The 15,920-nt window shown below is 47.0% G+C and overlaps 1 protein-coding gene across 1 annotated transcript; it reads right to left on the reverse strand.

Annotated features, from left to right (window-relative positions):
• Window positions 1-6,838: 6,838 nt before the first annotated feature.
• On the reverse strand, window positions 6,839-14,884 carry LOC142566167 (uncharacterized). Its single transcript, XM_075677021.1, has 3 exons — window positions 14,753-14,884; window positions 10,066-10,086; window positions 6,839-7,515 (listed from the first exon to the last, which is right to left on the reverse strand). The coding sequence occupies exons 1-3, from the start codon at window positions 14,799-14,801 to the stop codon at window positions 6,905-6,907; spliced, it is 681 nt and encodes a 226-aa protein (XP_075533136.1). The 5' UTR covers window positions 14,802-14,884; the 3' UTR covers window positions 6,839-6,904.
• Window positions 14,885-15,920: the final 1,036 nt, after the last annotated feature.

The following is a 15,920-nucleotide window of genomic DNA, read 5'->3' on the forward strand; positions in this document are numbered from 1 at the left end:
AACACAGACGACTGCTGGGGCAACATTACGCGCCAGCACCGCTTGTTATCAACTCAATATCGTCATACCATGACTGTGCCGCTATATATCTACACATTCGGCGCAAGGCGCTTGCAACGCATTTCTGGGTCGTGTCATGGGTGTCTCTCTTCTTTCGAACATTACCTGTCTATCCGCCTTCGAATGCGAACAGTGCAGATACGGCGCATCCTCACGTCAACCATTTTTTTTTTTTTACGTGCGCGTCTTTATTTCGGAGAAAGCCCGTGTGGCCGGGTTTCCATTGCAGCTTCGTAGTGCAGTCGCGTGGACGACAATTTCTTCCTTTCGCTTCTAGCGTAAGTACTTTTTGGCGAATAGGGATCAAGGGGCCGAATTCACAAATCTTTTTGTTCGTAACTGCTGTTTGCTTGTTGGCTGGCCGCATTCGCTGATGATAGGTCCGACATAACAATTGCATGGTTGGCATCTGCTCTTACGAACAGTTCTATCGTAAGAACATTTTTGTAAATAAGGGCTCAGGGCCTTAATTCACAAAACTTCTCGTACGTATAAGGGCTCTTTAGCACTGGTCGGCTGCCTTGACTAATAATATATTCAGCGTCAGGACTGACAAGAATTTTCTCTTACGAACAAACCCAGCGCAAATGCCTTTTTATGAACAAGGGCCCAGGTTCCTCGCAGAAAATTGCAGGAAGAAAGATATTCCTGAGAAAAATGAGCCCGTGTGTGGACGTTACGGCCTAGTTTACAACACACCAGCATGCATCGCATGGACCCCTCTCTCCGACTTTCCCATCTGGACTACCCCGAACTGATTAGCTTCCTGTCTTTCTTGTTTTTTCTGCCTATTATTCCGGGATAGCCGGGCCAAAATTTTCGTATTTCACATTTAATAAAGAAAAATCAGCGAACTGTTCTTTGCCGACTGTGGGTTGTTGTAGCTTTTAAGAACTATTTTGCTCGCCGCATTAGAATGAGCGACAGTGCTGCCTGTGATCAATGCGGGAGTTAGCAAACATCGAGCATTTTCTTTGTCGTTGTTCTCGCTACAACAGTACACGGCTCACTGCAATCTTGATTTGGTCAGCGCGAAAGGTCCGGCATGTGAACGAGAGTGGGCCGAGCCACCGCTGCCCCAGCTCTGAAAAAGAAGCAGAGAGGGAAAAAGAAATGCGGTGAATGAAGTACGTGCGCGGGCCGGCACTACGCAGTCAAAGGCGTTCGCACAAGACAGTCCTTAGAACGCACCAGAGTGCCTTCACCGCCTTCTAGGCCGTTGATCGGTGGGGACGCTGTTTCAGTAATTTTGGTTTACACAGTGGTCGATCATCTAGTCTCCTCAATGCGTTGGACATAGAGTGTTGGCGCAGAGAACGGTGGGTTTGACCTCGTTCCTAACGCAGTTTATCCATGCCACAAGATCCAAACAGGGTTGTGGTGGCAAAAAAAAAAATGTCATAGACCGGTATTAATACAAACTTTTACACTAAAATTGTTCGTAAGAGAAAATTTTAGCCAGTACTGGGGCTGGACATATCATTAGCGAGGGCACCCGGCCAATGGCAAAGAGCGCTTATGAACGAAAAGCTTTGTGAATTCAGCCCCTGATTATGCGTGTATGTGAAACAGGACTTAAGCTTATCTCAGTGACAATGACAAAGAGTGAGCGAAATAACACGGAACCATGCCAAAATCAAATCTTTGCGTTTTCTAATGCGGTTGTTAGATCTGACCCTTATATGCCTGAAACTCTTCGAGTTGCGCGCGTCTTAAAGATATGCGAAAAGTATCGTAGTTGCCGAAACGATGTCGTTAGCGTGCGCGCGCCGATGTGAAACGCACTTACGTGTAAACACTTTCGTAATAACCTCGGTGAGAGATAAGCGCCGTATTCATAGAGAGGCGCATGGTTTCGCATCCCCAGCGCGGCAGGTGCTTATGAAAGGCTCGTCTTCGCTTTCCCCTACATCATAAAAATAGACCCTCGGCGGCCTTTCTCCGGCCCCAACTGAGCACCGCCTAAAGCCAGGGCGCATGTGAACCGCAGGTGCTTGAGCAATGCGTGACGGAGGTTAACGGGCTGGAGAGAACCGCTCGAGAGGATGCAACAAAGACTGTACGCGTGTCTCCCGCCATCCCTCACTATGCAGCTTTGCTTCCACCGACTGGGCAATGCAAAATATTCGCGCTTGTTCTTCTGCTGCCGTTACGCCAAACGTTAAAGAATAATAGAGGACGTAAGACATGCTTTGTTGGAGTGGTAGTCAAGGATACCGGTGCGGCCACACGCATATACAGGGTGTTCCTGTTAACTTCAGCCATGGTTTAAAGAATGCACTCGGGTGCGCCATAGGAAAATATGGCTAAGAGACAGGTTGTTGGCAACTGAGTGGTGGAAAGCAAACTTTATTATTTTTTGCATTTTGTGTAATTTCATAATTAATCAAGCAAGAAAGCAAACGTAAAAAAAGAAAATGGGGCCAATTCTATAGCGCTTGCGCATTGCGATCGCAGTGCTCTCACTCTAGCTGCGTGGGAACGAACTATTTGTTTAATGCTACTGCTGAAAAAGTGGTCACGTGGTCGGGCGTCGTTTATTTCAGGTTTTCGCTAAAGTAAACGGCCGCGCCTGTTGCTTTCGGCAGTGCAACCGAGACCAATCGACACACACACACGCACACACACACACACACACACACACACACACACACACACACACACACACACACACACACACACACACACACACACGCGCGCGCGCACACACACGCACGCACGCACGCACGCACACACGCACGCACACGCACACACGCACGCACACGCACACACGCACACACACGCACACGCACACACGCAAGCACACACGCACGCACACGCACACACGCACACACACGCACACGCACACACGCAAGCACACACGCACGCACACACGCACACACGCACACACACATACACACACACACGCACGCACGCACACACGCACGCACGCACACACACACACACACACACACACACACACACACACACACACACACACGCGCGCGCGCGCGCGCGCGCACATAAACCGATTAATCGCGATTCATTTATTCGCCACATTAGAGATTTTGAATTGCCCCGCAAAGGCACTACTGGTAATAAAATCACTTCCAGCCCTTGTCGAAAGAGTGCTGCAGCGCTACAGTTGATCTGATAAGGGGGACCGAGCCCTCCTTAAAGAATGGAAGAGAGGCCGCCCTCCCCCCCCCCCCCCCCTCCTGACTTTAAGCACTGGTTATACACATCGCAAGTCACATCACAGCGTCGAACGCAATTTCAGGCGGTAGCACAGCAGGGTGTGGACATTTTGCAGATCAATGCAAAGGATGCCAGTGCAAGTCGAAGTTTGGCAGCACAAGTGCACTGAGTGGAATTAAGGCTGAAAAGTGCAGTTTAATGTGCGAGGCCTTTCGCATGCAATAAGCAGATGACATGAGCGCACCTTCTATTGTTTTCTCGAGTAAAGAAATCGGTTACTTTAACAAGAGGATGCGTCGTGCGCGCCCGTGATGGGCAAACTGGAAGATATGACATTGTACACTCGAATTTTTATGTGAGCGTGCCTTTCATGCGTGAGCATTGGCGCTGTAAAGCCAGCTGATGTCCGGTGCACGTCCTGTGCAGTTAGTGCTTGTCTTCCTCTTCCTCAACGCTGTATTAAGTGCGCACGCTCTTCGAGACCTATAGGGCGAACCGAATTCTCCGAAAGCGTTGAGCCAGCGACTCCTAGTGACCGCCGCCGGTTATTTTCAACATATGCGACAATATAAGCGCGCAAGGAATGTGAGAATTTTCAAAATTAAATAAATATAAGGCTTTGGCGTCTATTAGAGGTTTAGACTGCTCCTCGGCTCCGGCATCCGATAAAAAATGAAAGCACTTCACGAAGATCAAAGCTAGAATGCCACATAGAAAGTAGTTAACGGACGGTTCATGTGAATTCTCATATTCGTATTATTGGTTCCGTCATACGAGCTGCATGAGAACTCACAAGTTCAGCCAGTGTGACAAAAGGAAGCAGAAAAAAAAAAGCGTAAAAGCAGAGGCATTCAGTTTATTTATTTTTTTTTCTTGCGTGTGACTAACAGGTCGAATTTTTTTGTGCACTTGGTGATCGATGCGCTATTGCAAACGAAAGACACTCTTCGCCTTTCCAAATACTTTTCGAATATTTTACGAATATTAAACGAATATGTATTGCCTGCCGTTCAGCTTTCCAGGAAGAGCGAAGAAGGCCCGTGGTTTGGCTATGTCGCAACGGAAAGTTAAACAGCCATGCCTGTGTGATGAATCTGTGGAAGCTTGTCGTCATCATAGTAGCATGAAGCCTAATTTTGCCTAATGCGATCAACGTCCTAGTAAACCTGTTATCGCCAGTTTTGACCACGTGCCTGCTGTTCATCCCAATGACGGCAGACATTGAGGAAAGAAACAACTTTCAGCATGTACAACTCAGATGACATGTGAAAGCCTGTTCTCTACGCGCTCAAATGCAGCCGCAAACTGCAGTGAATTGTTTTTTTTTCTTTTCTGACGTAATGTTTAGCAGTTATCACTTATTATTCTTGTTCTTTTTTCGACCACGAAATCACACTAGCTGAAGTCCTTCAAATATACTGAGTGTTGATAAACAGGAGCGCCAGGTATACTTGACTCTTCCAGAAGTACCATTCTGCATGAAGCTTAGTTCAATACCACGTTTGCGGACCGAGCTTTTGTTTATTGATTAACTGCTTACCTCACTGTTATCATATAAACTTTCATGTACGTTTCTCTTGAGTGTACTTTTGTTCCCGTTTCAGCACATGGGATGTTAATAATCTCTATTGCTGTCAATTACATTTTGTAAATGGCCTCACAACTAGCCTTTCGCTGTGGGGCCAAATACTGTGTGCACACAGTTGTGTTATTTAGACCGCTATTGTTAAATAAAGAAACCTCAAACTTCACTTACCCCGCCCCCCCCCATTTATTCAATGATAAGTCGAATGCTAATGTCGTCTGCCACTGACAAATGTTTGATTCCGCTGCAACTGAACGGTGGCGACATCTGTCACGGCTACAGCGAAAACACAGTGTTCACCATAACGGTCACAGGTGGCACCACCGTTCCTTTTCAGCGGAATCGACCAGTTTTGAGTGGCTTCTCGGCAGACGGCACGGATATATTCGGATTTGGTTTTATTATTTACCAAACTGGCAAACTGGTTAGGTGATGTCCGCAGACGTGGTACTAAATTAAACTTCACGCATAATTGCACCTTGGTGCGCAATTTGAGCGGAGATCAGCTAGCAGTTTAGCTGGCAGAGTCATGTATACCTGGCGCTCCTTTTTATGCAACACTCAGTATTTCCCTTCAGTTAGTCTTTAATTAGTCAAACTAGTGCAACGAGAAACGTTACGGCACCAATAGGAATGAAATAAATCAGTACGCTCGTGGGCGCTTTAATGAGTAACAGGAAATAAGAAAAAGCATGCAGTTATTTTATGTCCCTTTCGCTAGGATTTCATGCAAAGTGGTGAACTGATCATTGCATTTGGAATAAAATGAAGTTTTTGTTGAAGATGGTAATGACGCTATAAAATCAAGGTATTCCTTGATGCCTTCCCGCCTTTATTCGTTTTATATTTGTAACGATCTTATTAGGAGTACTGATTTATCTCGTCCTGCTTAGTGAGAGATTATGGGGTAGAGAGAAATTATGGGGTTTGACGTCCCGAAGCAACTGGCAGGCTCCGATATGTGCCAACGTGCATGGCTTAATTTAGTGGCTTAAGCTACGCTCTGGCATATTTGAAAGCCAGCGATGTACTCACACTGCAGGATGCGTGTTAACACACGTGTTTGCTTTGAAACAAAAGAAAAAATTCGGTTGTCCTGCCAAAAACTTCTCTTAGGCAAATTTGCGCTTAGGCTTGCTGTATAATCTTGCCGCTCTTGTCTTGGCGTCTGGTTTAGAAGCGGGCAGAAGATATGACAGTGAAACGCCAACTGTCTCTCATCTGCCTCATTTTTTCACGTTCTAAACCACGCGCCAAAACAAGAATGTACAGCATGGGTAGTCCTAAATATACCAGGGCAGCTAAGTTTGGAGTTCGTAAGCCAAATTTAATTCAACGGACTTTATATTCAACTTGAAATAAATAATACTTATATTCGAGGTTATATAAAAACTATCTTCAAAATTCTATTCGTATTTGATTTCAAAAATCAGCATGCGCACGCTCCTTGAAAAGCATTCTTATTTTCCATCCATAATCGCCCCGTGTTTGTGGGGCCACAATGAGAACACATCGTGATGGACAGCGGAGAAAAAAATAGTATTTCCTCACATAGGTACGTTCTGAGCAGTGGCCTGAGTCCTATCATACAAAAACTGTGTTCTCTTTAACACTACCAAGCTGCACGTGCCGTCGTTGGTCTGTAAAACGTGAAAATCCTGCAGTTTTAAGTATACATTTTGATCTTCCCGCCGTCGCTAAGCTTCACCATCTTAGTAACATACTCCTTTGACAGGTACTACATTCCTTTGACGTCTCTGCTCGAAGGTAACAACTGCTTTTCTTGCTTCTGTTGATCAGTGCTGTCAACAATGCACAAGAAAAGTGTCAGTTATATAAAAAGTTAACAAAGTATAGAAAAATATTTATTGATAACCCGAACCAAGCGACAGATTTAATGTACGCACATGCAGGTGTAGCAGCCGCAGTCCTCACATTACTGCAGTTTCCAAGCGTGATGTCTGCGCTTTAACGACGCGAGGATAAAGCGAAGTGACGGAGGCGTCTCCGCATTACAGAGCATAGCGGTATTGTAGACTATACGCGCAGCACACTCGCTGCTTTCAGAGATCGGTTGCTGCTTCAAGGTTTGGGAATGGGCTCGCGCGACAGCGAGCGGTCCAGCGCAACCTTGTAGCTGCTGTAGAAGGTGCTGTACACGACGCCGGCGATGTTGGCGCGGTAGCCGTCGTTGATGCTGCGCAAGTAGGGGTTCAGCGGCCCCAGGCCCGACCACTTGGTGTCCAGGTCGCCGAGGCCCGTGATCTGGAAGGAGCGCAGCACGGCCGGCTTGCCCGGCGCCGCAGTGGCCTCCATGTGCGCGTAGCACGTGCCCACGCGCGACTCGACGCGCACGCGCAGCTCGGGCACCATGCCGTACTTGACGCGCGCGTCGTACACGATGTCCAGGTCGTCGATCAGCAGGTTGCAGGTGACGGTGATGTTGCCGTTGAGCCAGCCGGGCGCCGTGCAGTCGCCGAAGCGGTTGACGCGCGACAGACCGCGCAGGGTGCCGTTCACGAACTTGGCGTGACCGTGGACGGGGATGCCCAGGATGCTGTCCTTGAAGTCAGTCTCGAAAGGCGGCAGATGGAACGGGTCCAGGTCCAGGAAGCGCACTTGCGCTATCATGTCCGTCAGCAGGATGCGATCCATGTAGAAGTTGGAATCCTTTGGGTTTCGCACGTACACATCTGCGCCAGGAGAAGCCGCATATGTATATCGCGCTGCGCCACTGGGCCGTTACTGTGTTCTGAAACAAGCATACTACTCTGAAGAGAAAAAAAGAATGGTCGGCGCACTCTCAACTTTCTGCGGGAAGCTCAAATCCTGTTCTTTTTCTTTTTACAGCTGTGCGCAGTGCTTGGCAGATAAATCGAAGTAGATAAATAAAGCGGTAGGGCGACGATACATTTTGGTGGTGTTACCTCACTGCAGATGGCCCAGCGATGTGTGACAAGAGTAAACTTTTGGTGTGTATAATACATTCATGAGCCAGATCTTCATTTATATATGTCTTGTGATCCTCGATAATGGCTTTTGGCCTCTTTGTTCTTAGCACCCAAATGCACGGAATAATATATTAGAAAAAAAACAATTATTCAGCGTAGTCGTTTGAATATCTAGACACGTATGGTAAGTAGCAAATCAATAAAATAAAAGACAAGATAAAGACAAAGAAGCAGCGGACTGACAGGACAGGCCGCTGTCAGTTCACTCCTTGTTTCTACTTGTCTTGTCGCGCTACCTAAAGCGTCCATGAATCCACTACAAATCACCCTCCACCTTTCTGTCCTTCTCAAGTACTACTTCGCAATGATGGAAGGGCAAGTTGCACCTGGATGAATAATAATCATCAGCGAGCAATCTCTTTCTTTTTTTTTTAACTAGTCGAAAGTGAGTTGTTATTCATAAAAACCGGAGCTTTTCTCGTGTATAAAGAATATTGGGAAATGAAATAGTTATACCTTTCAACAGAGCGTTTACGATGTGTTCAGTTGTTTTGAGAAGAAGAGCAACTGCGTGGAGTCGGCAAATATTTCTTTATATAACACAAATAGACTGCAATGAATTAGCCAAGAGTCGGGTTAACAGCTAAATACCAGTGTTTCGACGAGCGGAATTGGCGAAAAGTTAAAGTTAGATCGAGCTTCACCTTTGCCAAAGTCCAATTCTTCCAGGGTCCGTTCTCTCGTATGCGATAAGCAGACTAATAAGCGTGCGTCCCTTGCATATATGTTCCTTACGAATGCCATACGTACATTAAGTGGGCGATTTCTCCGTGAACTGTTTTTAGTAAGGAAAGGCTGCACACATGACCTCGTAACCTCATACGGGCATGCAATAAGTTGGCGTGCATGGCTAACACGTTCCTTGAACAAGTCGTTGCCCGAAACCCGAAAGCGAAAAGAAGCTAGCGCATGAGGGCAGTTTATCTGGCAGCTTACTTGCGAAGCAAGTTATAGAAGCTACGGCATCAGCTGTACACGCTGAGGTCGTAGTTGCTGAAGTTGCGCCGACATTGCTGAAGGCGCGCTGCAGTTTGTTGTATTGCCATGACCATGCCACGGTTCGTAAACAGTAAAATCACATTGACCGACAATGACAATCGTAATATAATGCAGCGGTAAGCACATAGTGGGTATACATAGTTGGCACATATTGGGCCCGTGGGTGCCAGTATACTATCAGCAACAGCCATAATAACCAATAGTACCTCTGTGTATGGTGCTGCCGCTATGCTGTCTACCGACTATAGGGTACTTTCGAAAATGACCAACCTGCATGTGTGCAGGAATGAAACCACTCCGGGCCTAGCACGCGGCATAATCGAAAGGTGGATTTTCTGCTTTCTTGGGAGGCCCATCCGGGGTACTGTCTCTGAACTTGCCTAGAAAGTGAGTAATGGTCATCGACCGCACATGCTCCGTTGCATTAACCGCTTGCCGCATTTGAAACTCTCTGCAGAGGTGCGCAAATTTTCAGTCTTATAGAGCCTCTGTATATTCACCTAACAATTTCACTGTGTCTTTGTTCTTCGAGAACTCTGGTTAGAATATACTGATTCTGACCGATCTTTCAGCTTTCCTTCTTCTAAATCTAGCTTCCTCTCTTTCCCCGACAATGTTCGTTATCTCGCATGTAGCGAATGCTAAATATACGTATATGTTTATTTTCACGTAAATCCCTGATGTAATAAATAATAACATACCCTAGAATGTAATCCTTAGCGGATAATGGGTTTATGGAATGATACGCCCGCAATTTCAATATACGTGCGGTCAGACGCGTTGCTTGATTAGTAAGTACAGAGCTATCGTCATAAGAAATCAAAGAAAGAAAACACACGCGCCACATGGTTTTGTTTCGACTGCTTAGCGGCCTTGAACCCAGCTGGCATCAACGGTTACTTACGCATTTGGCCGAAATACAAAGACGGGCTTTACTGCATTATATTTCTTAGTCTTACTAACGGTTCAAAGAGAATGCGAGCAGGAGAGAACGCGCCCCGTGGGAGACGGCAAAAGCACTCTTTGATGACCGGATGCGCGCAATGGCGAGACAGCCCTGCAGCACACGAACTGCGCATGAGCCACAGTTAGCTTGTCGATACCGGTAGGCAGTGCTGAGAGCACTAGATGTCATAGCTTCCGCACCCGCAGCGCTGGCAGGTGGCGCAGTACTAAGGCTCTGAAAAGACCGAAAGAAGATGGTATACTACAGATTCAGTGGTATTGACAAACCTCCAGTGGGCTGTGCGGCCTCTGAAAAAGAAGAAAGCAGACAAAACTCCAATTAGTGCGACCTCTGCAAGCAAAGTTATTTCTAGTACACCTCTTACCAGCTATAAGCCATCAACAGTGGGCGAAAAGGTGAAGCCGGATACTAGGGCTATACGTATTGACAAAGGGGCAAGCCCCTTGCCAAAACGTTGGCTCCGGAGGCGTTTCTTTTTCGACCAATGTTGACCACTTCAAGCTTAAAGAATAGAACATGGGGTGAAAAGGAGCTCAGCACATCCCATAATTCAGTATATGCGAATTATGACATTCGGGAAGGCAAATGAATACACTTGGTTTGGGTGTATTGTGGAAGAAATTGCCGAAAGTATAGTTGGTTGATCGATCTTACATTATAGCATGAAGTGCTTCTTTTCCCCGCTGCAGCAGTACCTTTAGAAGGAAATTGCACGATCCAATGAAAGTAATTTTACATCCAGCAGAAGACATACTGCATTCAACAAAGGTCAACAAAATCGCTTTGAAGCCTGCACAAGCTATGTGTTCCCCAAAGCAACGAACACAATAAAATATAGCTCTGTGGTGGCGCAGGGGGTCATCACGTGCACACCTTTGCACCATCTTGGACCTATTTCCCTCCTTAAATCCTTCATTCAGCATCATACCTAGAATATTCTACTTTGGTTACCAATCGCATATCTCTGTAAAGTTGCTCATTTCATCTTGACATTGACAGCTCTGTGATCTGTATTAAATTATCATTGTTTGTTCTATACGCTTTACACTATTTCGCCTTTGGAACAGGGGCCCGAAGGCCCATCGAGCTGCGTCAGATCAGCTTTTACCTTGGCCTCCTCCATTTCTTGTAAAGAGATTCAAATTAATTAAAAAAAAGACAGGTTGCATCCTAGAATAGGTTGCCGAACTGCTACTTACAACTGACGCTTTAGCCGCTCAGCTGTTGCTCCAGCACATGCGCACTTTATGTGTGGCTTGGAGAGTTAGATGCAGCCTTTGAGAGCTGAGACAACAACGCCCTCATTTCGGGCGTCCTGATATGAGAGGGGCGAGTCACGATCGAGGGAACGGACCAGGGAATCTGAGCAACTCATTGCCCGTTTCGGTAATGAGGAGGTTGGTGCCTGCTCGAACAGTACGTACGACGACGATCCAGGTCGTCTTCGTTAAGTCTGTAAGCTCTCCTGAGACCCTGCAGCGGCAGCGTCTAAACGTGGATTAAGACACCACGTTTAGGCGCTGCCGCTGTCCATCTCAGTTTGTGATGAACATTCATCCCAAACTGTTCATCATAAACTGTTCATCCCCAGTTTGTGATGAACATAGCCCGGCTAGTAAAACTGCTGCTCAGTCTATTTACCGCGTAACTACAGTCCACCCCTGACGTCTATAGAGACTAATCGACGATGTGGGCAACTTGTGGAAGACAGAGAATAATATACGTGTGCTGATGGGGCACAAAAAGTGAAGCAATATTTCATGATTAAAAGTAGTTCCTTGTACGGAATAGACCAACAATTTTCGTTTGTTTGTATGTTTCTTTCTGCAAGGTAGTTTTCAATAAAGGAAGCACATGCACATAAAAGGCGCGCAGTCACAGGAGGCCGGGAAGTTGCAGTTGTTCAAGTTCTTTAACTGGAGAGGGCGGGCGCTGCGGCCACACCGCAATTCATTGGCTATTTTTCTTCCTTACGTTACGACAAGGAGCGCATTGTAGCCTTTTTCGATCCTGGATCGGAGGGATGTTGCCGCAAAAGCTGGTATGCAGGATAGGTCGGTGGTACTGGAGATCTGACATGTCGCAAATATCCGAACTTTATGCATGTTATAGCCGAACTTTGTCTCACAGTTGCGCATTTGACATGTGAACTTTAATAAATTTGTTCGATATACAACAACAGTAGACTCACTCTGGTTGAATATATCGAAGTCATCAGTGTTGCTGCTCATGCCTGTAGCCAAGAGTTATTTTTCTTTATCACAGCTGCTGTCCAGACATGTAGGTCGATAATTTTTTCAAGTATATCTTATGCAATGGGATCGAGTGACTTGGTTCGTGTCCACTGACACTCCTGCCACATTTTATACGCAAATATTTGTTTATAAATAAATCTGCTGGCCTAGGAAATAAGAGCCAACGTCACGGAGAAAACCGGATGCATGGACGTCGACGCAGTGCTCCTGCGATGACACTAATTCGAAAATATAGGTAACAGGTGTGTAACGTTAACAATGTATCTGCCCACTCCTAAATGGTTGAACCGGCAAAATACAGATATTTTTATCGCTCGATCGATCGGCGGATCTAGAGCAGCCTCGAGGGGGCTGCTCTGAATACGTATCTCATCAAAAGCATACACTGTAGAGAAGAGGCGAAGGGGAATCGACGCGGGGAAATGGAGGACTACTGCACACTCAATGTTGCCAGCGTTGAAGGTTTGGCATGTAACCGGAGGTGGGGAGGGCAGCCCAGTGCCTTCCCTCTGGATGCGCAAGTGGCTCGGCCCTGTTACTGTCTGTTTCTGATGATAAGCTAGGGGATGCTGCGACGAAAGCCGAAAAGAAGCAGTTTGGAATCGAACCATTCCGGCTTTTCCGTCACGGCAACGGGGTACAGTTACCGTTGCCATAGCGACAACGGTAGCTTCTGGAGAGGGCGTGTGCTGAGCGTAAAAGCATGATAACTATAGCTAGGCCTTAGTAAGATAAGCAGGGTTTCACGTAACTATAACCAAACCGTTTTTGAAGAAAAATACATCGTAGGTGAACCTGACCAGCGGCATAGTTTTCGCAGTCGTACTGAGGTGCTTGGAGAAGGAGGAGTGTTGCTGCTTGCTGCAGGGGCCTAGCCTCGCAAAAGTTTCCAGCAATTGCTCCCCCTGAGCGCCACTTATCAAGTGAATTAGGGTCTGAAGTACCTCACAGGTACATCCGATAACACAAGGCATCTGGTAAGTGACGCAAGGGAAGGCTACTAGCGAGGACGGACTTAAACGGGCGCAGCAGACTGGTCGCCCGGCTATCTCACGGCACGGCTCACCATTCACACTCCAGCTCAGGATCTTGGAGGTAATTGATGAGGAGCCGAAACGCCTCTTTCCTAAATATCCAGTTTCCTCGCGAAAACAAAAGCGCTTGTATCGGGGGCCACTCTGCGCTTCAGTCCATCTATTACCGCTACATGTTCTTCTTCAAATTCAGGACAGCCTAACATTGGTTGACATCATCAACTTTCTTTAGCCGCTTAGTTCGATAAAGATTAAGACAAATTATGCGAATGTTTAAAAGTTTTTTTGAGAGAATAAGTTTATTTTAATAACGTACAGTGTCTTCATGAACGCCCAGTAAAGTTGGTTTTATTAAGCTATTACATGCGGTGGTTCTTTTCACGGTTTTGAAGAAAGTTCGCAATATACGAAACGATTACGTCACCCCGTTCTTGCGCACCCGTATTGTAGCGCTCTCAATAGCGTGTCCAAAGAACCAAGCCCACTGTCCGCCGCAAGGAAGCGATCGGCCTAGGCCAACCCGCGTATAAGACAGCCACGTGAGCAACTTTGTAAGAGTGGACCCCGTTCGCTAATAATAACCCACAGCTCGGCGCTGAAACGGCGAACGAAACACAGTGCTCCGCTTGTTCGACCGCCATTGTGCAGGTCTCTTTTGTTGAAAACGCACTTCGAGAAACTGTAATCAGGGATGCTATTCTGTAGCGACGCTTTTTGCGATGCTAATGGCGCATCGCGATTTTCGCGCTTCGTCAGTGGTCAGAACGGCGCTCCGCTCGCGTTATCAGTGGGATCAGCTGGCCGTGAGCGGTGGATGATGAGACTGACATGTCTCATTTCCGCTCACAAATCGAGTGGAAAGCATTGCTACAATATAGTGGCCTTGGTACGCGAACAAACTAGCAGCGATGCCATTTATTCCGCATTTCGCGAGCTTTCTCCGCAGCTCGGAAAAAAGTACCACATAAGAAATAACTTTATAAGAACAACTGCATTAACTGTGTCTGAACGCACTCTACCACTTTTTCAAGTACAACTGTATGACCGAAAGAATATATCATTCGAAATTTACATAACTGATCTTGATTTCGATAACTAAGCGCACAAGTATTCCGGTAGCCGAACAACTCGGAAACGATATGACCTTGGTGACATCGCGACGTATATCAGTTTTCGCAAAGTTCAGTTTGATTAAATTACGTGAAACCTTCTATATATTTCAGGTAATGCAAGCGATCTAAATACAGAATAATCTATGTCGGCTCTTACGTTTTCCCTCTGCAGCACATCGTATCACAACTCGACAGCCGCTAACCATGAAATGCTTGACACCCGAAATCATATTATGCGTAACGTAAAGGCTTGGGTTGCATCATTCAACAGACAATGAATTTAACCGTCGGCATACCATGCTTAAATCGAAAGCCGACGTTACAACGTGTTTCTTCAGTTGAATTGCATTTCTGGCGCTGAGTCATGAAAGGAGAATGTGCTAGGACTACATGTGCACTATGTCGCTTGCGCCACACCCAGAGGATTTCTCAGCGTCTGTATGCTTGCGCACGGCAAAACTGCACTTACTTGGCCACGTATAGAGCTTAATAAGCTTTTTTGAATGTTGCAAATAAGTAGTTATGAAGTTACTACTCAGTGAGAATGCTTACGTAGCCGGAATGCCGCCCAGCACAGGAGGAAAAACCAGACGGCGTTCATCTTGCAGACTGTACGCGGACCGCACTGTGCACCGCAGTGAGCCGCTGGCTGAGAAAGACGCAGGCTTCCGGTCGCGGCCAAGGGAAGGCTCAGGTTGTCCCTCTGCGTCCGGTGTCAACGTGATGCGGGCTGCACATCTATCCCACGAGAACCATTGTGCGTGCCGTGCAGAACATTGTGGCATCCGTCCAGAGACCGCGGTTGGCATGGGGCTCTCACAGCCTAGGCCTGGCGCCTTTCGGCGGGAAGGAGGCGGCCCATCGTTAGCCGACATTCCTGGCCTGCAGGCAGCCGAGAAACACGAGGAAAGATAGGCTTCTCGCCGCATACTTCACATGAGGAATGGGGCTTCGAGGTGCAGCCAAGAAACACTATATGCTCACCAGAAAGACACACCCTTAGGGTGCAGGGAATGATGTATAGCTAGGGGCCCTAAGTGCTCCTCACTCGAAGAGTGCAAACGCTTTTTCGCGTTCCAACCTAGGCAAGAATTGCGTAATACAGTCGTCCACACTTCTGTCTGGAGCGCTCGAGGATGGGGCTCCAGAGAAAAGAAGGAGTAGCAACACAGCAAGTTCAAGGTACCGGGGTGATTACTGCATGAGCTGGTCACAAGCTTTGTCTCTCAAAGCTGCCTGCAACGGAGATATATCAATTTCTTTGCATCGCAGCACACTGATTCAATGCTCTAGGTACAAGTGTGGATATAAAGGGGGGGGGAGACAAAGAGGAGGACAAACAGGGAGGTTAGCCAGTGTAAGTACCGGCTGGCTACCCTGTGCAGGGGAAAGGGGTAAAGGGAATAACAGGCGAACGAAGAAGAAGAGGGAAAAAAAGGAAATAGGAAAATTCACATAGTAACGCGATACTACGCGCTACAACACTCAAAGATGGTCGCACAATTCACATGTCCTTAAAAAGCTCAGCAAAGCCCTTAAGTGCCGAAGCCCGTCTGTACCATTGTCCTAGATCTTTTTCCTCTGTAAAGGGGTGATTGTCCAGTTTTTCGAGCGCGGTCACGAGCACTTTTCTTGGAACTTTGTAACGGGGACAGTCACAAAGGAGGTGCTCAATCGTCTCATCGCAGCCGCGCAGGCGTCGCAAGTAGGGCTGTCGGCC

The sequence above is a fragment of the Dermacentor variabilis genome, unplaced genomic scaffold, assembly GCF_050947875.1.
Source record: "Dermacentor variabilis isolate Ectoservices unplaced genomic scaffold, ASM5094787v1 scaffold_12, whole genome shotgun sequence".
In the NCBI taxonomy this organism is placed as follows: domain Eukaryota; kingdom Metazoa; phylum Arthropoda; class Arachnida; order Ixodida; family Ixodidae; genus Dermacentor; species Dermacentor variabilis.